Below are 25,952 nucleotides of genomic sequence, written 5' to 3' on the forward strand. Positions count from 1 at the left end.
AAATTTTACACAGATTTTCGATGCAAAATTTAGACTGTCCTGCCTGTCTAGCTTTTTTCTTCTTCAATTAGAGCTATTTGAAACAAATTCTGTCAGCTCGGAGGGACCTTTTGTCCAAAAAACAGCCGAAATGACGTCCTTACGGCCGAGTTCTGAATAATTTCCTTTGAAAATTTCACAAAATCTTGTAAAATATGAATCTTGGGAATAGAAGAAGGCTTGAAAAACTGTTTCATTTATAACAAAAAATTAATTTTATAACAAAAAAGTCTTGAAAATATACCGTTTTTTGCGCCAAAGCCATGACATCATGAAGTAGGAGAAACAAGACGCGTCTTTTGTGTTGCCCTTGCATACTTTCCGGCGGATGTTGGCGCTAACACACTGGTGGCTAAAGGAATAGAAAGCCCCACCGAAACACAAAATATTTGCTTGCAATTGTTATCATCATTTATTATTATTCATAATTTTTTCTCAATAATTTCTCTGTGTGTTTTACTTTATTTCCATTGTGTTGCAGTTCCATACAACATTTAATTAGAAATGAATTACGAATGCATGCCATTTCATTATTTAAGTGTTTTTTCGTCCATAACTTAATATTAAGTACACATAAGATTCTTGCACACACATAGATTTCACATTTGGACTTACATACTAGTTGCTCAGCATGAGAGAATGCTCATTTCATTATTAATTTGTTTGTGTTCTTTGATATTTGGAGGCTTTCCCCACCAAGTTTCAGGGTGTTTAGCTAAATAGTTTGCTTTCTTCAATTTGTAAGTAAGAAATAATGAAAAAATGGTCATGTGACATGCAACAATGATATGAATATTCATTAATAACAAGAAAAGTTAGGTACTTTATGATGTGTGACGGTGAGGGGATGCGAATACTTTTTTTATTATATTTCGTGCCCTCGACTTAATAAGTATTTTGGGAAAAATGCGGAAATGACGCAAGCGTTGGTGGCTGCAACCATTCATCGGCATTTTTCTCTCTTCTTAAGACCTTTTTTTTTCTTTTTTACATAATCTTCGCTGCTTTAGCAAATATTTTTGTGTTTTATTTATAATAAAAAATAATTTTTTAGTTAAAATTGGTTGGTTGCCCATTGTTATCAATTTCATTCTGTGCGGGTTTGAAAATTTGCTTCAAGAATTCAGGTTCAAGGGCTCGACTTACTTTTATCCATAAGTCAACTGAGTACATTCTTACCAGATCTCTTGGTATTCGACTGATCGACTAACCGAGTTAACTGGATAGGTCATTATTCGCATAATAATATTCGGTTTGCAGTATCCGGATAATCGTAAGCCGTCGTCTATTCGACTAACCGCACATTTTCGACTTTCCGATGAACCGTTCGATGTCGGCTATTCGAATAGTAAGCGTTAAACTTCTACAAATTTTTCACGTATATAAATTTATAGAAAGTTTGTGGTGCATATGGACAGAATTTTAATTTTCACAAACTTAAATCAAGCGAAAATCAAAGGCTGTTTAGATTTCAAGCAATTTTCAATTATACAAATATTTGCAGCAGAGCAACAACTATTTGAAATTAATCGGTTAATATTCATATGAACGGTTACAAACCGGATATTCGAATATTCGTTTTTCAGGTTATTCGAATAATTGCAAGAGCTCTAATTCGTACATATACAGTTTGGGTTGGGAGCGCGAGGGCTTACTGAAAGCTTACATAAAATTAATGTGGTCTGCTTTTAGGCGCTGCAGTTTTCCAAGATATGATGGCGAAGGCTTTAAATTGCAATTTTGATGTTGGGCTTAATTTCTTTTACTGTGTTTTTTGTTTTTTTTTATCATTGAATAACTTGCATCCGTTTGTGCAAACGGCCAAGTTTTGATTTACTTAAACCTAAATGATTTGTTAATAATTTTGTCTTTGTTACATTAGCCTTGCTTAAATCTAGATTTATTAATTATTTCAGTAATTACGCAAAGTACTATTTGTTGTTCTTAATTTAACTACTACTATTTAGTCTGCTAGTGCCAATTGCAGCGCGTGTCCACACACGTCTATTTTCATAGTAAATTTAATTTTCCTCACATTCTGGTGCTCCCTGCTGCCCGCTGCTGCTGCCCCATGCACCGTGCACCGGTGGCGAGTGGGCGGCAGTCGCCAGGCGCGCAAGGTGCGATGTGTTTTAAATTTTTTCATTCATAAGAATTGGGCGTTCATTTGTTTCTTTGTTCATAAAATTGTCTTTAATTTTATTATTATATTTATATATATTACAAACATACATACATTCAACAACAACATCATTTTGTATATTTTCATAAGAAAGGAGTGATCTAGGAAAAGTTTTGTGAATGAAATGCGCAAAATTCTAAAATCTTAATAACTTAAATGTGCCTTGACTGGGTTCTCAACTCTGACTTTTCGTCGTTTTTTGAAGTTAGAGATTTTTTAACGGGAGAATAATAAAATCCATTAAACTATGATTTTCTCCTAAACATCTATTTTAACACCCCAAATAATATAATTTACTAAAAGTAAACTTTCCATTACCAGTTTGTAGGCTTCATGGCTAACTTATGCTATTTGAATACGGATTGAAAGTGAACTCGTAATCTCTTTACTAACTGTGAGGCTTCTTCAAAATAAATAACTGTAAAACACATAACAAGATAGACGTTATGAGAATATTTTTAATCGACTGTTATGACCAGACAAAAAAATTCTAATTTTGAAACGTTCTTCAGTTTAATTCATGACTGAACTTTTATTTTATTTCCATTTTTGGGGATAGGAAACCAAAAAGAGTATCGGAGTTCTTTGGATAACTGTTCACTTGCCGAATCAGGGTCTCCCCAACTTAGTGAGCAGATTCTCAAGCGGCACTTCTATAAGGAAATCTAACTAATTTGTGGAGCTAACTGAGTTCTTTGAACCACCAGTAACGTTTTGATTTGAAAATGGCGTTTGGTTCCATTATAATCCATTTCCTCAGTGGCTTTGGTCATCATAAGCTAAATTCCGAAAAATTTTAACCAAATTGCCTATAATAGCTTTCAAATAAATTCAAGCTGTCGTGGGTTTTTCGAAGATTATTGGAAGCTTAATAAAAATATTTTAGGTCTCTCTCGGCCATCGAATTTTGGCAAGAAGAAAAAGTAACTCTGAACTCGTGCTTCAATAGAAGATAGGGATGCATGAAACGTAACTGCGTGTTGTGGCTTTAAGCGTTCAACGTTTTACGAAGATATCTTAATAAGCTTAAGGATTTGGGTTTTTTACGGAATTTTCTGAAGGTTATTAGGATCATGTGGACCATATTCGTTACTCAATTAATTTCACAAATAGTTTTGAAAATAGAAAACTTACGATGAATTTATGAAAAGGGGGCTTATTTTATACACAAGTGGGTCTACAAGCAAAACCCTAAATTTATTACTGTACATTTGTACAAGAGTAAAGGTGTAAGTTAACACTCCGCGCGCTCTCTGCAAAAATCTAAAATGCCGGGAGTGTGTCTATATCAAATTACAACAACATCTACTTTGGATGCGCTTCGCTGGCGATCAGCTCGTCTTCATACAAATTGCGTTTCTTAGTTTTTGTTTTTGTTTTCGTTTTTGGTTGTTTGTTTTACTTGCTGAAAAATAAGGCCCGTGGATACACTATAAAAAAGCGAATTCTAAGTACTAAGTTCATCGTTTGGTTTCTAATCGTTTTCGTTCCAATGTCAGCAATTAGATTTGCAATAAGATTTGCTAAAATGCGTTTTTGGTTCTCAATATTTTCATTTACCTAATTACTTACACGCTAGAAGGGCTTAACCTTAACCTTAAGCTATTCTGCTGATTCCTTAAGCTAAAATATTTTAGTTTTGTTTTTATTTACGCTTTGTGTTTTGGTTGTAAACATTAAGTTGTCAGTTTTGTTCGAAATATAGCGATATTCCACTTCATTCCTCCTTTGTTTAACATTTAACATTCAGCTGTGCTAAGGATTCTAAGTGCTGCGAGTTCTTCTAACATCTACTTTGCATATGCTTAGCCTACAAACGGCTTTGCTCCGGCTGCTTTTATTCCAAAGCGCTCTTCAAGAATCGGTTGCCTTTCCATTAGCAATAGCATTGCAGTGCCGTTGCCATTTGATCCGATTGTCCCCTTATGAGCTGCATTCGAATAACTGTTCCAATAAATATTGATTCATCCTTCAAAAGTTTAAGCTTTCACAGTGGAACGTCGAGCTTTCATGAAGCTTTGACACTCAAAGCTCCGCTCTCTCATATTTATACCATTTCGTAATGCAAACTGCTTGGCGAGGGGCTCAACAGTCCGCTCACGCGGTTCCAATGCATTCCTAGTTTTCGAATTGTATTAGATTGTATTTGTAATTGGAAAATGTGTTTGGTAATGTATGCAAGTCTCCAAAAAAATAACATTATCAAATTGTTGTTGTCATTTTTGGTATAAAAAATAGAAAAGTTTATAAACGTTTATATATTTATATTGGAAAAAATTGATATTCATTACTTTATGTACGTTAGCTTCAATAAATATTTGTTGCTTTTGCAAAAAGTGTTTCAAAACTCCGGACTAAGTTCATATCAAGGTCTGCCTTCTACCGTTGCAGCGTCTACTACAAATGCACTTACCCAAATACAGTTACATACGACTCGTAGATATATATTTGCTTTGTTTTGTATCTTTTTTAAGTAGGAATTTTGGATATGACTTTTTGCTTTTCGACTTTTCGGCTTTCATTGATGCTTCGTTCTAAATATGCTTGTATAGTTGTGTAAATATATTTTTGCTTTGTGTATACTTATGATTGTTTACCAATATTTAATTATTGTTTTATTTTGCTTTTTTTCTTCCTTGTCGAATTGAGTTTTTGTTTTGTTTTTGTTATTTTTTTTGTGTTTTTGTGATTGAGAGAACGTCGAGAGCGCATTTTTAGTAACAGAATTTCTAGTAAGTAATTTCTTCAAATCGGGATTTCCAGAATATTACAGTAAACGAACGAAATGAGCGAAGAAAGATGTTCAAAACAGACAAATAAAAATAAGAAATTTATGGGAAATGGCCACTCCATCTGAAGAGGTGCTATTCCGCTCAATTGAAAATAAAATCACTGAAAAACAGTTGAATAATATTGTTTCTTAATGACCAACGTCATCAGCTCTCAGTATTATTCTCAAGTATTTGAAAAACTCTGTGGACTGAGCTGAACTGATGCCGCCTTGCTCTGAGTAAATAGGCCCTGAGGTTGAGCCACGAACCAAACAGAAATTAAACAACCACTAATAATAATATGTAGCGAAGGTAATACTCAGAATCCCGCAAAATTTTCTCTCTGTTGTTCATATTTCTGCTGGAAGCTTTCAAATAATTACCGTTAATGCCTGGAGATCAAAATGCGATTTTAATGGGGCAGCTCCAACGCACATAAATAAGTTTACGCACGAACATTTCTAAGCTGCTTCTCACTGAACTACGTTTGTCTGCCGCTTCTTCTTACTTTCTCCTCGAAAATATTCTCGTACTTCTTGGTTGTACTACATACATATATTCTATAATATACAGTTTTCTATGTCTTTTACTTTATCACATCAATTTCATTTGATGACTTTCCATTGGTATAGTGTTGCTGACTCGACCCAAATACGTTTGTACTCACGCCATCCAAGTTACACCAGGCGTTGCATAGTCCCCATTGGAGACTACTTTACTCTCAAAACTTGCTATGGAGCTGTTTGATGCTGACTAAACCGAAACCGAAACCGAAACTGAAAATTTGTGAAATGTTAACATTCTAAAATCGCTGAAGATGGCGATGTACGAATACACATCGGTCTCGTAAGTATGAGGGTGACGCGAAGTCAATACTCGCATTATGTTGTTGACGATGCCGTTGATGGTTGATACTACTAACAGAGATGGAAATGAATTTTTCGACATTCAAGCAAAGGGTAGGGACTGAGTGCGGATCTTTTTGTATTTATTGTTGTATGGCTGCCTTCAAGTGACGGTAAAAATACGTGTTCCTCCGGCTTTGTCTTTATGTTTCGCTAAAAATAGCTATTTGTGCGTTTCGCCAGCGCCGTTGCATTTTCTCTGTCTCTTTTGCCTCCTTACAAAGTACACACTCCCTCCCTGGCCGCTTCCGTACTCTACGTCGTTATCACGCCTCATTTTTATTTCTTTACTTATCGGTCTATTTCAGCTTCACGTTCATTTCAACAGCTCCTTTCAGCCTCGGTGTCCCTAACAACCGCCATACCATGGAAAGGTCCAGCACCATCAGTGCGGAGGCACCACCGGTCGCGTCATGCCACCGAATTTATGTCGCGATTGTGGTTTCTCGACCATGTAGTCTTCATACGTGTAGAGCGGTGTAATTTTTAGGCCCGTTTTTTCGGGTATGATTTTGAATTGTGGCTGATCGGTGCTAATCAACATCGGTCGCTTCATTGAGTGCATGTACTCAGAATGTGGCGCACCTAGAGGGCGACGGCTAGTCGGGACGTTCATTTTCTTGCACGGCTCGGGTTTGGTATCAACGTTCATTTGGCAGTTTTGGGCTGAATACTTGTTTGGCTTGTAGATGGAGAATATGTTATTGATTAGACTGAGTGCTGAGTGACCACCGGCGGAGGGGTGAGGTCCACCGGTGGTTGGCTGTTTGGTCTGTACTTCGTGATCTGTGTAGAAGTTGTTATATTTGTATGAGGGTAGGCTATCTGCGACCGGGTACACTTTGTGGCCATAGTTATATGCGCGGTGGAGGGGCGAGCCAGCTTGTTCAAAAAAATGAAAGTCACCTGAATTGTTGGCGCCATGATGTATTGAGGAGCCGTCTGGCGCCGACGACTCCACTTGTGGCGGAGAGGGCATGCCCTCGAGTAGGGATTTCTTTATCATCATTCGTTCCTGCTCACGATCGTGTATATCGATAGGCTGACCGTTGTTATAGCAACCCACACTGACATTCTTCGCCTTCAGGTTGCTTTGCATGTTGCGACGCTGCATATCTAAATCGACGGGACTTGGTGGCTTATCCAATTCGGCCCAATACTTTTCCAAGTCTACATTAAAGTCTTCAAGGTCCATTTCGGTGGAGTCCGAGCACGTGTCATCATCATAACGACTAGGTGGTTGTACTTCTAATAGAGACTTACTACGCGCTGGACGCCTATATTGGGCTGCATAGTGTAAACTTGGTCCAGCATTGGATAGATAGCGCTCGTCTTCGTCTAAGAATTTGTCTTGCATTAGCAGACGTTCTCGTTCATCACGAATGAAGTGATCGAGATCGGTGTCGTAGGCCATGGCGCGGCAGTGTAAGTGTTCCTCCTCTTCGGCTGCCGGGTGGTGGCCGGGACAGTGTAGGCGCGAACGCGACCTGGCAATATGGCGCTGTTGCTGGCGGTGGTAGCAATAGTCATCGGCGGCACAACAGCATACTACCGTTGGTGGCGGCGGCGGTGGCTGCTCACACTCACGATCGCTGTGGCGTTCACGTTCATGATCGCGCCCACGTCCCGAGTGTATAGAGTAGCGCGAGGCCGCTGCCACACGCTGGCTACCGCGTTCCCGTTCTTCGACCCAATCGGCTGTGGTGGAGGCGGAGGCGGTATGTAGGTTCCTGTTGCTACCACCGCTGGCGCCAGCGCTATACATGCCCACGGGCGTGCCACGGCTGCGCCATGTACGACGTCCGGCCGCCGCCGTATAACTCGGGTAGATTTCGTCAAGTAGACAATTGGCGCTGGTACATTGTTCGCGCGCGCAACATGAATGCGGCGCAGGCGGAGGTGGCGGCGTAGACGTCGGCGGTTCGTGAGTCGCATAAACTAGCGTGCTCTCGTCAAGGCTGCTGCTGCAGTAGTAGCCCGCGGACTTGCGGAAGGCCTCTTGTTTATCGCGGCGCGTTGCGCCCGTTTGCGGCAGTTCGTAGTCCATCACATCGAAGGGTGTCGTCTTCGACGTCGTGGCACTGAACGAATACGATTTGGGCACATTGGTTTTCTTCAATATGGATGTGGTACCACCACCTTCATAGGACGTGCCACCACTCATCACATAACAACTCTGTGACTTTGGATACTGAAACTCCTTACAACTGATTGAACGGTGTAATCCATAACCGGAAGAGCCTTCCCCTTCACCACGCTTGCCCTTACTACCAACATCTTGCGGAGCGTCATCCAAAATATCCTCCACAAAGAACTCATCCTGTTCGCGGATATTGCGAAGCTTACGATATGTTCCATATTTTAGACACTCCGGCACATAGTCCTCTTCAAGATCTTCGGAGCGATTAGAATATATATTATCTGTATACCAAGTGGGGTCAAGTTGTTTCGGTTTCGGTTTAGCTTGTTGCATTCGATCTCGTTTCGATTGACGGTAACTTTCAAAGCAAATGTTTTTCATTCTCTCCAATTTCTGTTCCCTTATGCGCTCCCAGTTCTCCCAATTTTTATCATTTTTACTTCTACTACTGGCAGTGGCCGCATCAAAACCCCCATAGTACTCCTCTTCTGCGCCCCCAGTATAGTCGTCATTGTAATCGATGTTTATATTCTTCATCCCGTGTTCGGCAGGCGGTGCACTGGGTTCGCGACCCAGGTTACTGTAACTTGCGCCACTACCACCATTCTCAGAGACTACAATTCTTATTCTACGTTTCGTTTTATCTAAAAGCTTTGATGACAGCGAAGACTTCTGCGGCTTGTCACGTTCAACTGGCGGTTCTTTTGGCTGTCACACCTCTTGCAGGTACTTAACGGGGCAATAGCCCTGACGATTGTCTGCAGAGCGCACCATCACCATACCGTTGACCTCGTCGCCAGTCTGCGAGGATGCAAAAGAAAAGCAAAGGATTAGTCCAACAAGATCTCATTTGTCTTAAGTGGTAGAAATGGAAAAGGTTTACCTGAATAACTATTTGATCTCGTAAAAGCGTCATACTCTCCCCTCGCTCACCATCGGACACTTGCAAATTATGTGTGACCTGTAACGGCTTCTCGTTGGCATTTAGACGCACACAATATTTGGATGGGAAGTAGCCGACACGGCCCAGCAATTTGCCCTGCCACCAGTCTGGGTCCGAGGTATCGATGACGGTGACCTGCCAGAAACATAAATAAATACGCAAAGTGGTAAAAGAGCGAAAAGGAGATGCACTAACGGAGGATGACAAAGCCCACATTGGTAAATTTAAATATATTGAATGTTGTTCAATCCGCACTGTCTTTAAGGTATTATATTATATATGTTTCGCCTCAAGGACTTTTCCTACTTCACCTTCTATCTATTTGTTTTGGCGCTTTGGATGTAAAAGGATTTCAGTGTTTCGATAACTATCCACACTTGTAGCAATTAATATAAGGCCTTGAAAATTCTCTTATTTTTATGTTATTTCCCTCTCCTCCCCGAACCGAATTCAATGCCAGCATCCTTCGTTTAAGTGCGAAAACATTTGAAATCAACATCAAAGCAAAGCTGCCTTTGGCACCTGAGAGTTCTATGAAATCACTAGATGGCAGAGCTTCGCTGTTGAGCCACTTGTGCTGCAACACAGACACACACACGCACACATGTGCGCACATGCTAGCGTTAAAGGTTAATAAACAAAGCGGAGAAGTTCCACGGAAGCGCAAACGGACGGTTTAAAGAGCGCCCAGTGAAGCGATTAGCCATCAATCGTTAGAACACCCACACCTGCACATAAACACAGCAACAGCGGCGCACATACATATGTAAGTGGCGGCATGTGCTTACGTGTGTGTGCAGGTGAGTGCAAACGGACGCTTTTATCGCCAACCGATCTAATTGACGTGCCTTTAATTCTAATCAAAAGCGCCCGAAGCAACTACACACAACAACAACAACAATAAAGAGGACAAGAAGTTTTTCGCAGCTGCAGCAATTACCCGCCAAGGTGGCAGAATCGCTTTGCAACGTGGCGCCAAGGGCTCTCCTAAAAATTCCAATCATCGCAGCAGCATTCACTTCTCCCTTTCGCTTGTTGTTGTTGTTTGCGTTTGTTCGCGGAATCACGAATTTCTCTAGCCCTTCAGCAAGCACTTGCTCATCGATTTGTGTTATTACGCTATGTTCGACGCCGTTATGCTGTCCTTATTGTTATTGTTGGTCCATCGGTTTTGTTGCCCCCTTGTTGCGGCGCCTCATTTCGCCTTTGTTTCTGCTGTTTATGCTTTCACATCTTCCTTCTGTTCGGCACTCTCTCACATTCCTCTCCGTCCTTATTAACCAGCAGCGAGTTGCGAGGCGGCTGCTGTCGGGCGCAGCAACCAGTTTTCACTCAAATAAGTTTCCAACGGCGTTTAATAAACAAACAACGAGATTTCTGTTAACAGTGGCATCCTTTATTGTTGTTGCATTGGTTTGTTTTTCATACATTTGTTTTTGTGGAATTACATTGATAATCTACAGAAATGGATGACAATCGATTTTGGCTAAGCATTCCTTTATTCCCTGTGAGAGAGGCTGTTTGGTGCAAAAGTTCGAGTTTTCTAGTTGTTCAATGATATTGAAAGATCGTCTGATCTGATCACCAGCGGATCACCAGGCGGATTCAATAGTGATACAATTAACCTGAAGAGGAGGTCTGACTATCGTAACAGTGTTTCGTATACTAATTTTTTGAAGTCTATTCTACATATATATTTGAAATGCAAGGACAATTAATTTGTTTTATTGCGAAGCAAATCTGAATGAAAAAACTCAATTCCAGAGCTTCTATACCGAGAGAGTACCATACAATGTTACACCTTTCTACAAAACTTCAGGAGGTGTTGGCGCGGGCACAGCTCGTTTTGTTAGTTAGTTAGTATCGAGACTTTATGAATTGTTTATGGTAAGCACCTAACGAAATACTCCAGGGACAAAATTTGGATAATTAGGAGTCTTCAGAATCGACGATTAACAGTCAGAGATCTTATTGGCATCGTTGGAATATCAGAAGGATCCGCGAAAATCCTTTTGTAAGATCATTTGGGTGTAAGAAAAGTGAATGCACGATTGGTTCCAAAATCACTTAACTTGAAAAACAGTGTCGCATTATCGTCTGTGAAACAATGCTTTCCGTCTACCAGGATGTCATGAAACGTGTTACTACTAGCGATGAGTCTTGAACCTATGTCTACGACCTGGAAACAGATGATCAATCGGACGAGTATCGTGGCAAAGGTGAGCCGAATTCGAAAAACCACGTCAAAGCAGGCCACAAGACCAAGATTATGTTGACAGTTTTTTTCGATTATCGAGGTGTGATGCACTCCGGATTCCTTTCGACCGGCCAAACTGTCAACAAAGAATACTATTTGAGTGTTATGCGTCGTTTGTGTGAAGCTATTCGTGAAAAAAGGCCGGAATTATGGGTCGACAACTCTTGGTTTTTGCACCACGATAATGCAAGGTCGCTTACGGCATTACTTCTTCATGAAATTTTTGTCAAATTTTCAATCAAAATATTCGATCGATTTAGCACCTTGTGACCTCTGGCTATTCGGCAAACTCAAATGACCAATTCGAGGAAACCGTTTTGAGTCAATTGAAGACATTAAACGTGAGTCTCTACGGCATTGAATGCTATTCGGCAAATTGACTTTAATTACTGTTTCGACGATTGGAAAAAATGTTTGCAGAGGTGTACTGGGAATTTTGTAGTCCCTACATAGATTGTGAAGAATAAATTAAGAAATTTAAAATTATGAACAAAGTCTTACTATTTTTTGCTCCTATATTATATATATATGCACACGAGTATAGATCTGGCTTTTGTTGAAACTACTTGTCCGGGTTCTCTTTACACATTAAAGCAAGTATTTTTCGTTAAAGTATCAAACCGCCTATCATTTTTAAATTCATGCCGCTTTCGCTTCATTTTCTTTTATTTTTGAATTTTTCATGATTTGTATTTTGCTCACTTCATTGTTTTACCGAATATTTCGCCCTTGTTTCGCTTATTTTTCGCTAATATATAGGCACCCGGGAAATCGCAACTATCCCAGTAGGAAAGCCCTGCGGTGATGAAGCAAGAGAAACTTGTTTCTTTCCCTCGTATAGGGATTTTTCAGAACAATTGCTGCTTTTTAATTGATTTATGTTCTCTTGTTTGTGTGGACGATATGGAAAGCCGTGGGTCGCAGGGTTATGTGCCGTTAGCGCAGCTGCAAATCTGAATGTTGCATGTAACATTTGGGCTTTGCGCAGCTTTAAATATTTCATGATTGGCTTGAATCAGCGCGCCGCAGAATAAATGCATTTGAAGCCATAAATAAACTTACAAATATCTGAGCTAAAGCCAGGTCGAAAAACGCGCGGAAATAATTTTTATTGGTTTCCTTGGCAAAAAGCCTCCGTGTTTATCCATTTAATGAAATATGCTTTCGCCCGGCCACATGTGAATTTATTAAAACATGTTAGCTTTATTTATGACAGAGCAATTTGTTTCCATATTCGTTATTGATAAGGCAGCTACCGTTACAATTTGCAACCTACCGAATTATTTCCGTTTTTTTAATATTCGTTGATATTTAAAGCGCTTGATGAAAAAGCAGAATTGTTAATACCCCACCGGTCAGCTGAACATTTTATGAAATGCGCGAAAACTGCGAAATATTTGTTTCTGGTGATACTGCATCGCGCTGTTGTTAACTTGGATACAACCGAGTAGTGGTGTCTACGCCAGTATAGAAGAAGACTACTGCATCATCCGTAATCGAGTGTGCGAAGGTGTGACTGCAAGGTGGATCGTGAGTTTAATCTTGACAGAGGCGAAATATTAAAGTTCTCACGGTGATCATCCCTTGAGAGACAAAGTAAAGCCTCGGAGACCATAAGCCATCTAAAAACATGGGGAAAGCTCTGCCAACTAACTAACAAAAATTCAAGTTCCAGAAATTTCAATATTAACAAAAACATTTAAATTAGGATAGATAAAGTTATATCATTTAGACACATGGAGCCCTTAATAAGTGTCGATCGAAGTGTACGATCATTTTAGGACAGAAATTGGAAATAAGATTCCAGAGATCAAACTCCATCGTGGGTATCAGGATTCAAGACAAACTCTTCCTATAGACTAAATCCTTTATGACCCTTGGGTGCAAGGAAACATTATTTGAATGCCTGCTCATAGAATCATGAAAGAAAATCCCGCTGTAGAAGCGGTTCCAACTAGCCCAGCCTGTGGGCTCGCAACAAGCTAAGAAGGAAAAACTTAGGAAAGAGGATAAAGTAGCAAGAGAGACACTGCCTATACACAGTTTGTTGGAGCAGGACAAAAACCCTAATAAATCGTGATAGCATCATAAGCAGATGGTTACCCACCCTACGGAAGGAGATGAAATGGAAATAGTTTGAAGCAGGAGATAGAAAAATGAACGGCTCACTTACCTTGTAACCAGCCTTCAGGTCTAACTCATCAGCGTGGCGCGCTTTGAAATTGTACAGAATCACATACAAATTCGTTGGCAATAAGCGGTGAGATTTCTGGCGAGAAGAATTTAAAAAGTTATCACATTAATGTGTTTCTTACGTCACAGTTTCTGACCAAACAAAACTCAAATAAAAGAAAGATACAAAGAGGAAAACAAAAGCAAACAGTAATTGTTAAGAAACAAATACTTTTGTGACAAACTGTTTGTTAATCCATTGAATACATCTCTGGTATATAGAGCAGAATGGGGGTATTCACGATGACTGTCAATCGGCCGATAATCAGACGAAGTAATCAACTTCCTCGAGTTGACATCATGAATCAGCACGAATGTTTGGAGCGCATGCCAGCCAATGTGAATACCCCCATTGCGGAGCCATCAATTTACCGAACAAATGGACAATCACACTGAAGAGCAACTGAAAACCGAAACGAAACGAACTGAAAACGAAATACCTGAAATTGCCTTACAGGTGAGGGGCACGGCGAGGTGCTCGCCGACGACTGCGACTTCTCCATCTCGTCCGGCAGGTCGACGCTGCCGCCGCGCATGCCGCGCGTGGCATACAGCAGCTTGCGGCCCTGGTGTGAGGGGCTGGAAGGCGCTGTAAATGCACGTTTGAATGCTGCATTAAATTTGTTTCAAATGGACGGGGGGTGGTTGGGCGAATATGGAACGTGGGGAGGGGAGAGGCGAGTTGTCGGGTGGACGAGTGGACGGTGTGACGAACGAGCAGAGCGTGTGCGGGTGGCAAATGTTGTGGGCCCATATGTGCGTGTGTGTGGGTGCAAGTGAGTGGGTGTGTGTGTTGGGTTGTTGTTGATGTTGTTGTTGCAATCGTTGGCAGGTGTCGGCCAGCGCCGGAGATGGGTGTGTGTGCGTGTGGATGTCGAAGCGGTTGTGGAGTGGCGTGGCGTGCAGTCAGCAAAGTTGTTGAAAGAGAGAGAAGAAGAAAAAGAGAAAACGAAAGGAAAAGGAAAATAAAGCGAAATTAAACGAAGGCACACGCACAAAGTGCAAAAGACTCAATTTTGTTCAGCAATTTAATTCAATTTCGCTTGCAACTAATAACTGTTTTTGCAATTCGCTAATTATTTGCGCCAATGCTACTTAAAGTTGAGAACAAATTACCTTCGGCATACACCGTTACTCGTGTACATGTGTCTCGTGTGGCGTGTGTTGTGTGGCGTAAGCAAAGGTGAAAGGGCTTTGTGTGTGTGTGTGTGTGTGAAAGCAATTGAGTTGGATTGCAATTAAAATGAGCGGCGTGAATGTACAGATGAGCGATTCGAAATTAAAAGTGCAATTAAACCGACATGATTACTTATAGTATACTTATAAACGAGAAAGCGCTAGCTACCAGCGCGAACGCTTTCAAATTAATTTTATTTCGCAACTGCAACTTCATATATATTATGTAACTCAACGCAACAACGGAACGCTTAAGCTGTATGTACATACATGTTGCTATATTATATACTTTACGCTACTTAGATCGGTTATAACTGTATAATAAGTACTTTTTATATATGTAATTTACCAACGAACAAACTAGGAACGCAACAAAATAATTTCAATACGTTCAACTACAATCGCCGAAGTGTTCGCAAAATTGTCTAGATGTCAAATGACTAACGGTATTGCATAGATTATTTACAGATTTTTCTGCATAAAATTTGGTGAAATGGTATTGGAATGTCGGACATCACAAAATGTGGATATATGTGTGTGAGTACTTGCGACGTTCGTTAGACCCCAGTGTTGCCACATCTTTCTATTAAGCCTTAATATTTCGAAAAAGTCTTTTCGTATTTCTAATCAAATTTCATCTTATACATATATTCATCTCTACATATACATATATATATATATATATATATATATATATACAAGAATGATAGAATACAAGATTACGACACTAGTTTACAGTTAGTTTTTTTCGGTTTAGCTCTTGACAATTCTTACAAAAACAAATACATTGTGCAACAATTTCGTGACGTCACACTTATGCGTTGAGACGAACAAGCATAGAAATGCATACAAATTGTAAACAGAAAAGTAAACACTTTTTGAAATTCCCAAAATAATATTAATTCATTCGTCTTTGCAGGAAAAATTTCAGTGGAATTTTTAGAATATTGTTGCGAGAAAATATGTATGTATATAATTAGTTTTAGGCACATCCACAATAAATAGAGTAGCATGTGTGGAAATTGTTCAAATGAAGAAAACCAGTGTAAATGTACTGTTGTATTTATTTAAATTTCTAAGCATAAATATATTAATTTTTTAAAATGAAATGTGCAGTGGCTTGTTGTAATAATTATTATGCAATTAAAGGATCGAAAATGAGTTTTTTCAGTTTTCCGGCCGATTTAAAAGTTGCCAAAAAATGGGTGTTATTTTGCAAAAGAAATGATATATTTAATACTAAATTAATAATTTTTTACAATTCTTTTATCATAATATATATATTTATATACAACACAAGAAACGTCTTCTCCATTTGAATCACAACTTAATAGACAATTTTATTATCAATAGGCCGATATATTTCTTTAGAAATGATTCAATATTCAATCGCTTCACTAAAACTTTTCATTAAAATCGAAAGAATTAATAATATTTTGCGAATTTACAAAAGTGTTTACTTTTCTGTTTACAATTTGCAAGCCATTTGACAGTTTTTCACTCTTCTTCTTCTCAACACGTAACTATGACGTTTCATAATGGCGGTCTTCGTAAACTTGTATTCTATCATTCTTGATATATATATATATATATATATAGTGAACTTTATTGAACCGAATATGTACCATTTTGGTCGACCACTTGCGACAAGTAATTTTCACAGGCTTCTCTTTAAGCCAAATTTACTCCATTAAGGAAGTTCTGCATTGACCGAAACAAATAATAAGGTCAGAGCTCTATGGTGGATGCATCAAAACTTCCTTGCCGAGCTCTTTCGGTTTTTGCCAGCTCATCAAAGATGTGTGTGGTCTAGCGTTGTCCTGATGGAAGACGAAGCCATCCATGGCACACACACACTTTCTGTTGATCAGTTCTGGCCGTTTTTTCGATTGCTTGCTTCAATCTCATCTGTTGTGGACATCGAGCTTCATTTTGTAACCAGCCTTTTTTAAATGGTTCAGACCCTTTTGATAATGAACATTTAAGTTTCTTAGCGACGATCCTGGTCAATATTCTTTAATAACTTCATCAACTTTTTCGACGATAGGTCGACCACAGCGAGGTGTATCTTTCACACCGAAATTTCCAGAACGGAAGCGTGCAAACCATTGTTGTGCTTCACGAACTCACCTTTCCAACACCATATGGTATGATACAATGTGGTCGGTAGCACTGGAGATATACGACTGCAACGACATCTATTGACAAAATACGAAAAGACTTTTTCGACTGCCCTATATTTCGGTCGAATTCCACAACTAAAGAACTTTTTACATCTCCGATTTGGAATAGTGATCAGAAAAGTGATTTTTAACTGGTAAAGTTTTAGAAACAAGCATAAAAGAAAATCAGAACAATATCTGGAAGAGCGAGCGCATCATGATCTCGAGTAATTTCACCTATTACAGAAAGTATTTGATGTCGGAATAAGATCGGATCCTATTACAAACACTTTCTGGGGAATGTTTAATAACCCCGAACAAATCAAAGAATCATGTAGTACATAGATCAGTTCATTTCTGTCCGTTTGGCACCAAAAACATGTTTTACAACAAACACAACATTTGTAAAAACAAAAGGGGCAATGATCCCAAGAAGCCATTTGACTATGATCTTATATTTATTACTGGTGCTGTTGTTCTGTGGCTCCGCAATTGAATTTCTTGTTCACCTATATTCGAGATTTGACTGCAGAATATAATGACTGATCCTTATTAAATGGAGATTGTGAGTAAAAGTAAAGGACCAGTGCTTCGAAATCCCCTTTCGGCCACCAAAGGCGCATAATGGGTACGGTTTGCAAATTTTCTAGGTTCGGTGGCGTATTTGGTGCAGTCGGAGTTAAATTTGTGTTGTTGATTTCGCAAGCACTTGGCATTCAGATATACATGTGTGTCTGTGTGGCTGTCGCGTGTGCGTGTGTGTGTGCGCCAGGGCGCAGGTGTGTACTTACAATGCAAACGGCTATTGTTCGACGGCGGTGTGTTGTGCTCCAAGTGCCCGCCGGATCCGCTGTGGTAATATACACTGCCGCCACCAACAACTGTTGTTGTGCCGATGACCGGCTGCTGGCGCCGACGAATTTGACCGTGCAGTTCCGTCGATTCCGGCGAGTCCAAGCTCAGCGATTTCATGCGCAAATTCAGCTTTTGCCGACGCGGCGAGTGCGGTGCTGTTGTTGTTGTTATTGTTGTTGGCGATGTGCAATAAATTTATTCGTGACGGATGTTGGTTGTTATTTTTGTTGTTGTGTCGGTTGGAGGCGGTCGTGTCAAATCGCGTCAAATTATTGAGAAATTTGGTAGTTCAGTTTTGTTGTTGTTGTTGTTGTAAGCATAATACGACGATAGCCATTCGAATGCGACGTTGTGTTTTATTATTGTTGTTGTTGTTGTTGTTTTTTTTTATTGTACAACATGTCGTTTGATGAATATTTGATGATGAATAGATTTAGAATTGGTTCGGAACACAAAAAATGTTGAAGAAAAATTTGTTTCGAAAAAATGCATTAATTTTCCATTATTTCAACTATGCAAACAACTTACAACTAATATCGGAACAACTAGGAAGTAAGTAGTATTGCTAAATATTATGCTTAGGTAATAAAGTAGGAAACATTTAGTGAGCAAAGCGGTTGGAAAGTCTTTTCTTCTCTTCAATTCCAATTCGATGTCGGTGTCGGTGTCGGTGTCGGTGTGGGTGAGTTGTGTGTGTGCACTGAGCAGATCTGTGAGGGTGTGGGGAGCTTGGCAGTCTCTTTTGTGAGTTGAGCAATTTCGATTTCTGATTTGACTTTCAAAAGGAAGTTTCAATCTGGATAAAGGGTGTTTCGTGTTTATCGTTATAGTAAGTATGTAAAGTGTTTGAAGGAACAAAACGTGCAAGAACACAAACAAAAGCTTAAGTCTACACATCCGTTGCGCCTCTAAGTTGGCGTGTGCTGGGTGCATGGCGTTGCGGCTCTGCTTTTAGCGGCCGCCTGTCTAAATTGTGCTTAATATTGACATTTCGTGCAGGCTTTATGGTGGGCACTTCTACTCAGGCACTAACATATATAACTCAAAGGCCGCTCAGGCGCCATTTCGGCGCTCTTTCACTACACAATTGCAAGAGAACGAAATGTTTGGTTGCAGGTTGCAGGTTGCAGGAAGGTGGAACTGTGGAATGGTTTAAATTTTAGAAAAGAAAATACACAAACAAAACATAATAGTACAAACACAAAGACGGGCACACGATTTTCATCTAAGCGTTGCTTCAGCACCTTCCTCTTAAGTTTGTGAAACTATACGCGATCCCTTTATTTCACATATTTTGCTCAGATATTTACATATTTCCTTTTTATTACTAGCGAAATTCGTTAACTACACCAACAACACAATTGGCCTTTAGCCTTCATTTGACCCTCACGTGTGTAAAGAACGGGCAAATATTTACTTAGTGCCGTGCCGTTTGTATGCCAGGCTCTTCGGCGTTCGGTGACGACCCGCTTTGCCTGAATGGCCCACAGTAGCTCCTTTATTTTTAAAATTACGAACTCAATTAACTATGAAACTAATTTATTAAAGCGCCATGAATAAATCATCTCAATCGGCGCTGTTCGCTGCGACAGAGTTGCAATTGGCCACTTCGTGTGAATAATTTAGCTGTCGCGTGCACTGAACACACAGAGCCCACAAACAAATAATAATGCAAATGTGAAATCGAAAAAAGTACTTTTTTTACATTCGGCGAGTTGCCACATGTTGGCAAAATATTTGTGCGCAAATAAATAGAAAACAAATAAAACAACAACAAATGTCTACCTTAGATGTGTTTGATAAACAATATTTTATTTAATTTTTATACAACACACACACACGCTGCTAACACAATACAACTACAACAACACTTAATTATATATAATTTGTGCAATTTAATTATTCTAAAGTTTAACACACTGAAAAATTCACTGTAAACAAGCAACAACACAACTAAAAGTACGATGAGTGGGAACAATGGCGATGGCAAAAGCACCGTTGCGCTGAATAAATTATACGAAATCACTAAATTATATGAAGCACTGAGTCGTGATAATTAACGAGACTTACGGAAATCACCGCCGAGCAAAATTAATGCTTACTAAGCGCTTTAAATCAGATCTAGTAGGAATACACGGAAAGTACAACAATAAATGATTAATATTTAATTTTCAATACAACAACAACCAAGACACGCTGAATGCAGTCACATTTCGTATTTTAAATCAGAAAAAGTAACGGAAAGCAAAAACCGGTCGAAATTATAGAGTGAGAAATTCAATAAATTAATTACGAGAATTATCCTTAAAAAGGTTTTTGCGATTCGCGAAAAAATGGCATGATTCCTGGCTGCCGAATACTCTCGGGTGTAGTTAACGGTAATTAGTTACACCCTTCTAATTTGAGCCACTTCATCAGTACTTAACCTATCGACTAACAATTATACCGTACAACTATGAAATCGTATCTCCCTAAAAGCTTTTTCAATTTTCATTTAATTAACTAAGATTAACAATACAACAACAATTTGAGTATTTTATGGAACACTGTGTAATATATTGAATGAAATTAAAACTAAACCGATTGACAGCCGAAGCGAGCTTTTCACGAAAAATGATTTGAAAAGCTTTCAGCTTTAAGCTTACTGGAACTAAGTATGCATATCCTAGATCCCCGGGCATTTCAAAAAGGAACTACGAAGTAGAAGTAATGAGACACGCAGAGCAAAACTCATTTCAGCATCCGATTTTTCGAGCAAAATTTATGAAATAGCTGACGCATTTAAACTATTTTAAGCTATTGATTTTTTATTGAAAAAAATTTAGCCGGAATTGGTTACACAGTGTTCCTGGCTGTAGTCCTCCCTTAATCCTAAACTATAATTAACAGGTATTATTAGTTATTATTGCTGTCACTGAGGCTTTAAATTTTGGTTAAAAGGTTCATTGAACATTCATTAGGGTAGGTCAGAAGGGCGGATGCACTTGGGCTTTTAGACGTAAAGTTAAGATAATATTACGAGAACTAAACATAGCATTCAAAAGAGGTTCTAAACAATATCAAACGATGCGACCGGGAGCATGGACCGCTCCACTTCACTTCAAATCCAATTCAACGAAATCCTGCAATCGGCTTAACGGTGCCACTCACGATGCAGTGATGGGAGTCTTGAGTTTGCTTTCACTTTTAGCACTCTTCCGCGTCCCCTTCTCAGAACTCACTTTAGTTGAACGCGTTTCTTTGCTGTTTTGGCGGCAGCTTTGCCGCCGCTTCTGCCGCTTTCACTGGGCGCCGGCGTGGCTCCTCTGCTGCTGAGCGAGGGCGTGGCTCTGCTGGCGCAAGCAAGTTCACTCAGCGAGGAGACGTCCGTGGGCGCTTGCTCGCTGCTGCCACTTTGGCTGTTCTTGAGGATTTTCTTATTCAGCATAAGCGGTTCGCCGAGAGGGCGCGCTGGACTTGGGTTGGTACCTGCAACTAAAGAGATTGTTTGCAAAGTGCATCAGTAAAAAATTCTCTCTGTCATTCAGGGTTAGTGGTCGCTGGGTTAGTCCGAATAAGCACGCTTTCATTGCAGTTGCCAGGACTCATTTGCTTTGCTCGAGGAATGTCTTTGTGTTAGTAATCCATTATTAGATTTGATGAGGAGCTTCTTTTAAAAGCGTGGTTTGTTAGTTGCTGTTAGTTGAAGGCTCAAGGGTTTCTGTTTTAGCTAAGATAGCATCAGTTTGCTTAAACATTCCAACATAAAGACAACCGTGCCTTCTTAAGACTACTGTGTCCTCGTTTTATGTACGTAAAGGTCTGAAACAGCAATTTCAAAACTCTATCGACCCAAACTCCGATTTTCAAAAGTGAATATCAATTGGAAACACGTAGTGATGGACTCTATATATGCATATTAGTTGTTGTAAAGATCGAACTTACTTCCCCTCCCACAATCCCCAAACTGAACTTCACAAATTATTATGAACGCGACCTTATCTGCTGAATTCAACAAATTGGATATTAAATCATTCGAGACACATTCTATTTGTGGCGAGAAATCAATATTTCCCGAAATACTTGTGGCCTAAAACTGTGAGTCAGTGTTAAAAGCAAACCAAAAATAAAAAACAGCAACAACAAAAAGTTCACGAAATAGCCGTGAGTTCTCGCTACGTTGGGAAAGCCCGCCGGCGTGACTGACGCCCCGAAGCGACAGCGTGTCAGTGAAAATAAGCCAATGGCGAAAGCAACAAACACAAGAAATTCGTCGAGCGGCAATAAAATCAATGAGCGGGAATAAATACACGCACTCAAGGCGAAAAATTACAGCAAAAACGCCAAAAAGAAGAGGAGAAGTAAAAAAGCATGAACATGAACACACGGATGTGCAGTTTGGCAGAAAATCGCTCACAAAAAAGCAAACCGAAACCATTTCCAAATTCGTGCGTGTCCAAAACTTTTCTTCGAGCACACACTCACATATGTGCACTTTTGTATGTGTGTATACGTTTTCGTATTTGCACGAGTGTAAAAGTGTGCGCTCAGCCATTGGTAGCTTTTACGAGTAGGCGCGTCTCTACGCTTTAGCGCAAATAACGGTAATAATGATAATATCACTTAATACTAGTCATAATAGCGGTAGTTATAATAATGTCAATAGCGGTAAAACAGAAAGTAAAACCGGAGAGTGGACAGTAAAATAGAGAACAGTTGGCCTGCTTGAGGTTGCTCATACGCCCCGGTGGTCGATTGCGTTTATGCAGGAATCACTATAGCCTATTCTTAAACGTTATTGCAGTCTTTTAGAAGGCATTTTCCCTGATATAATATTCCTTCATCAAAAAGAACAACGGTGTTGCAAGCAGAGAACAAACTACTCTCCCTTCTTTATTTGGCTATCGAAATTTAAGAAATGTTTACAAACTCAAGGAAGAGAATATGGCGCTTTGCAGTAGTCTTTTGTTCGTGGAAATTATATATGCGAAATCCGGTGATTACCGCCATTAACAAGCTAGGCGCTTTAAGCTTCACTGTTTGCAACCACTACAATAACAAGGTTGTTATAGATTTTTTGCGCCAACTTCATAGAAATGCGTCTTTTGTTTCGCTGGCTTCAAAAAAAAAACAATAACAATAACGAAAACGAAAACAATCACCGACGACGAGGATATGCATTTCGGTGCATAAAATTACGGAAGTATTTAGGAAACGAGTTGCGGAAGCGGAAATGATTGTGGCGGAGTTAGCGCTTCGCCGGGAACAACGGAATGGGGACAGACACGACCAGCAAAAAACGACGGGAATACGCAGAAAGCATGAGGAGAAAAGGCAAGCAAAAAATATAAAAAAAATGCTACAGACTACGCGCTTCGGAAAATGAGTGTATTGCAGATGGCTAGAGAGGACGCTCGGCCACATATTTATTACCATTTACAGGGATTTTCCTTTTGCATTTCTCATTTGTGTACACACGTTTCTCATTGCTAATTCGTGGAAATCGCGCTCGAAATAATTCCGCACATTCTCCCATAAAAGTCGAAGAGGGCGACGGGAGCGTTGCATTAAATGAAATTAATTGTGGCACTCACATTAAATTAATCAGCGGAATTCAAGGGCGCACGAAGCGAGTTTTTCACTCAAAGCGCCAGCAAATAATTCAAATGCTCCGTCTGCGCTCAGCTAAGGCTCAGGCTTCACACGCCTCTTGCGCGTGATTTATCAACTGTTTATTTTTGGCTGCCATAATAAAGTTTTAAATATGCTCGCCTCTTCGTCGTTTTGCGCTTTCGCCTCGCTTTCGCCCCGCTTTCCAGCTGCTTTATTATCGCAGATTTGCTTTTGTTAGTGTGGTGCCCTTTGAGCGCTCACTTTCTTGGTGTTGATGTTGAGTGTTCCTTTCGGCGAGTTTATTTACATAAAGATGGAACATAAATACTTCTTTGAACTTTCGGAACTTCCGATAACTTCATCCAAACTGAGCACACTGCGGATGAGTTTGAATTAGAGCGTTCGCTGCCTCTCGGAACTCTGGGGTATTGAATTGCGCTCCTTGGCACATAGTGTCTGCTTTGGCCAACAAATTTGAAAAATTGTGCTTCTCGTTACTTGGGTCTTTAAAGAGTACAGAGTTTATTTTAAGTACTGACACCTTGACCTTGAGTGACCGGCGGTGTTACATTCTTAAAAATGTGTTCGAAACTTTCGTTGCGACGCCAGGTTTTGTAAGAGGGGCGACAACGTCGGTCTTCATTGCGGGCCTTCAGTCAGTAAAAACGGCTGATTGTGTTCAGTCTTTAATGCGTGCAAATACTCGCTGTAACTGGCCTTCAAATACATAAAGTAACAGTGAAGGATGGCTGGTAAGTTATTTACTTGTATAGAAAAGTACGCATGCAAATGTAATGGAAGTGTGTGTGTTCAGCTGGCAGTTTTAAAATGAAAAAATCACTTAGCAGAGGGAACACCAACAAAACATGGGAAAGCATAATGCAAAAGTAGCGAAAGGCAGTGAAGTTCGAAAGGAGTGTATTAATTCATAAATTTGTGCCCACGCTCAGGCAGTTGCACAGAAAAGAACAAAACTCCTCAATGAAAAGAGGAAAACAATAGCAGCAAAACAAAGGCAACGGCGCCTCACCCCTTAAGGGCTTTTATTGCCACAAGTTATGATATGGTTGTTTTATAAGCCTTGTTTACATTACGCCAAGGACGCAAGTAGGCGAACACGAACTCAAAAGAGGAGCGCAAAACACAAGCAACACTTTTCAGTTCGCTGTAGGAAGGGCCACGAGTCTAGCGACCGCAAAGCCGCATCCGGTTTTAGTGCACTTCTGTGCCAAACTGTTGTAAATATGTATGCAGATATAACAGGCTGTGTGTGCTTTAAAAGCGGGCCTTTTTGTAATCCGCGTTAATTAATAATAGTCCCGTTATGAGGGGACACTGGCGACAAGTAGTCCGCAATGAACTAGTCATGTACTAGTTACTCTTTTCGAAACTGAGTTACGAGCATGTAACTACAAAAGCTTTACAAAAGTTAACTAGTTAACTAAGCTGCAATGTCCAACAAAATAACGATTTCGCTGCTTAAATGGCGAATTCAAGAATTGAACTCCATTTGGTGTCAAATCTCTCCTGGAGATGCCCTTAGGCGTGTACCTCTGCACACAAAGGTTAAAGTAATCCAGTCGGTGCTAATGTGTGCGGTGCCCATATAATTAATTTGAGGTGCAGGAATGCAGGACAAAATATACGTCAAAAAAACAAGATCTGTGACTAGGTTAACTGCAAACAGGGTTATCAGGGGATTCCATATTTTGTCGCATCAGGTCTTTAGGGTCTTAGCGGACATCATACCGCCTAAAATAGAACTCAGAAGAATTTACGAAAAATCCAGAGTCAACAAAAAAGCGATACGCAGAAATTCAGAAAAGTATATGCGAGTGGCAGAGGCACTGGGCATGGCAGAAAGGACGGACCTACAAGCTAATTTGAACTGCGGAAGCCTGGTTGAAGAGAAAGCAGGGCAAGATGGCCTACTATATGACGCAATTTCCGACTGGACACAGCTACTCCTGAGAATATACTTGTATCTAAAAATACGGTCACGATAACGGAACAAACTTACTTCGGTATTGGCAGCGGAAGTGAGCAGCACCGTTTCTTTTCTTGCCCGAAATATGGTGCAGAGAAAGCAGACATAGAGACGGTTATCAAAGACGTGTGACTCCCGAGAGTGTGGAATAAAGTAAAGATATGGTCTACAACTACTCTCCAGGTATTGAGAAGAAACGAAAGTAACAATGTAGCGAAAACAGAAGAATTAGCGAATAGTAATGTCCCCCAGGATCAGTGAACCGCAGTCGGAGTTAGGGTTTAGTACGCAGGCGTACTGAGCGCAAGTCTGGTATGATGATCATTACTGGGCGTGGTCCCGAAAGAGGTGTAAGATTAAAACTATTAGTACAGCTCTGTCTGCACAGCCGTCCCATAAAGGCATTCCATTCGAAAACGCTGCAAATTCTATTTCTCCCGGTATTTTTCTGCCACTAATTGCAGTTGTACGCGGTAGGTTGGCCACAAATTGTGTGCGTGTGTGAGCGAGAGTGCGACAAGCATGTGTTCGGTGTAGAAAGCTCCGCCGGTGAGCCTCGTTGCGACTAACTCAAACATGGCACTCATACGCTCTGCCAACCACTTAAAGCGAATAACGGTGAGTTCTAAAAATTCTCCGCTTTAGAATCGCATTTTCATAATTCTTAATTGCGCGAGTTTCCCTGCGCTTAGCACATTTATTTACTTGTCC

At 40.1% G+C, this 25,952-nt stretch overlaps 1 protein-coding gene across 1 annotated transcript in view; it reads right to left on the reverse strand.

Moving 5' to 3' along the window:
* Positions 1–427: 427 nt before the first annotated feature.
* Positions 428–25,952, reverse strand: part of LOC126755419 (uncharacterized) — a 212,161-nt gene continuing 186,636 nt past the window's right edge. The window contains 5 exon segments of the mRNA XM_050467971.1: positions 428–8,838; positions 8,921–9,115; positions 13,411–13,506; positions 13,925–14,058; positions 17,599–17,817. Of these exon segments, the coding sequence (XP_050323928.1) occupies positions 6,247–8,838; positions 8,921–9,115; positions 13,411–13,506; positions 13,925–14,058; positions 17,599–17,817 (3,236 nt within the window). The 3' untranslated portion in view covers positions 428–6,246.

The sequence above is a fragment of the Bactrocera neohumeralis genome, chromosome 4 (genome assembly GCF_024586455.1).
Source record: "Bactrocera neohumeralis isolate Rockhampton chromosome 4, APGP_CSIRO_Bneo_wtdbg2-racon-allhic-juicebox.fasta_v2, whole genome shotgun sequence".
In the NCBI taxonomy this organism is placed as follows: domain Eukaryota; kingdom Metazoa; phylum Arthropoda; class Insecta; order Diptera; family Tephritidae; genus Bactrocera; species Bactrocera neohumeralis.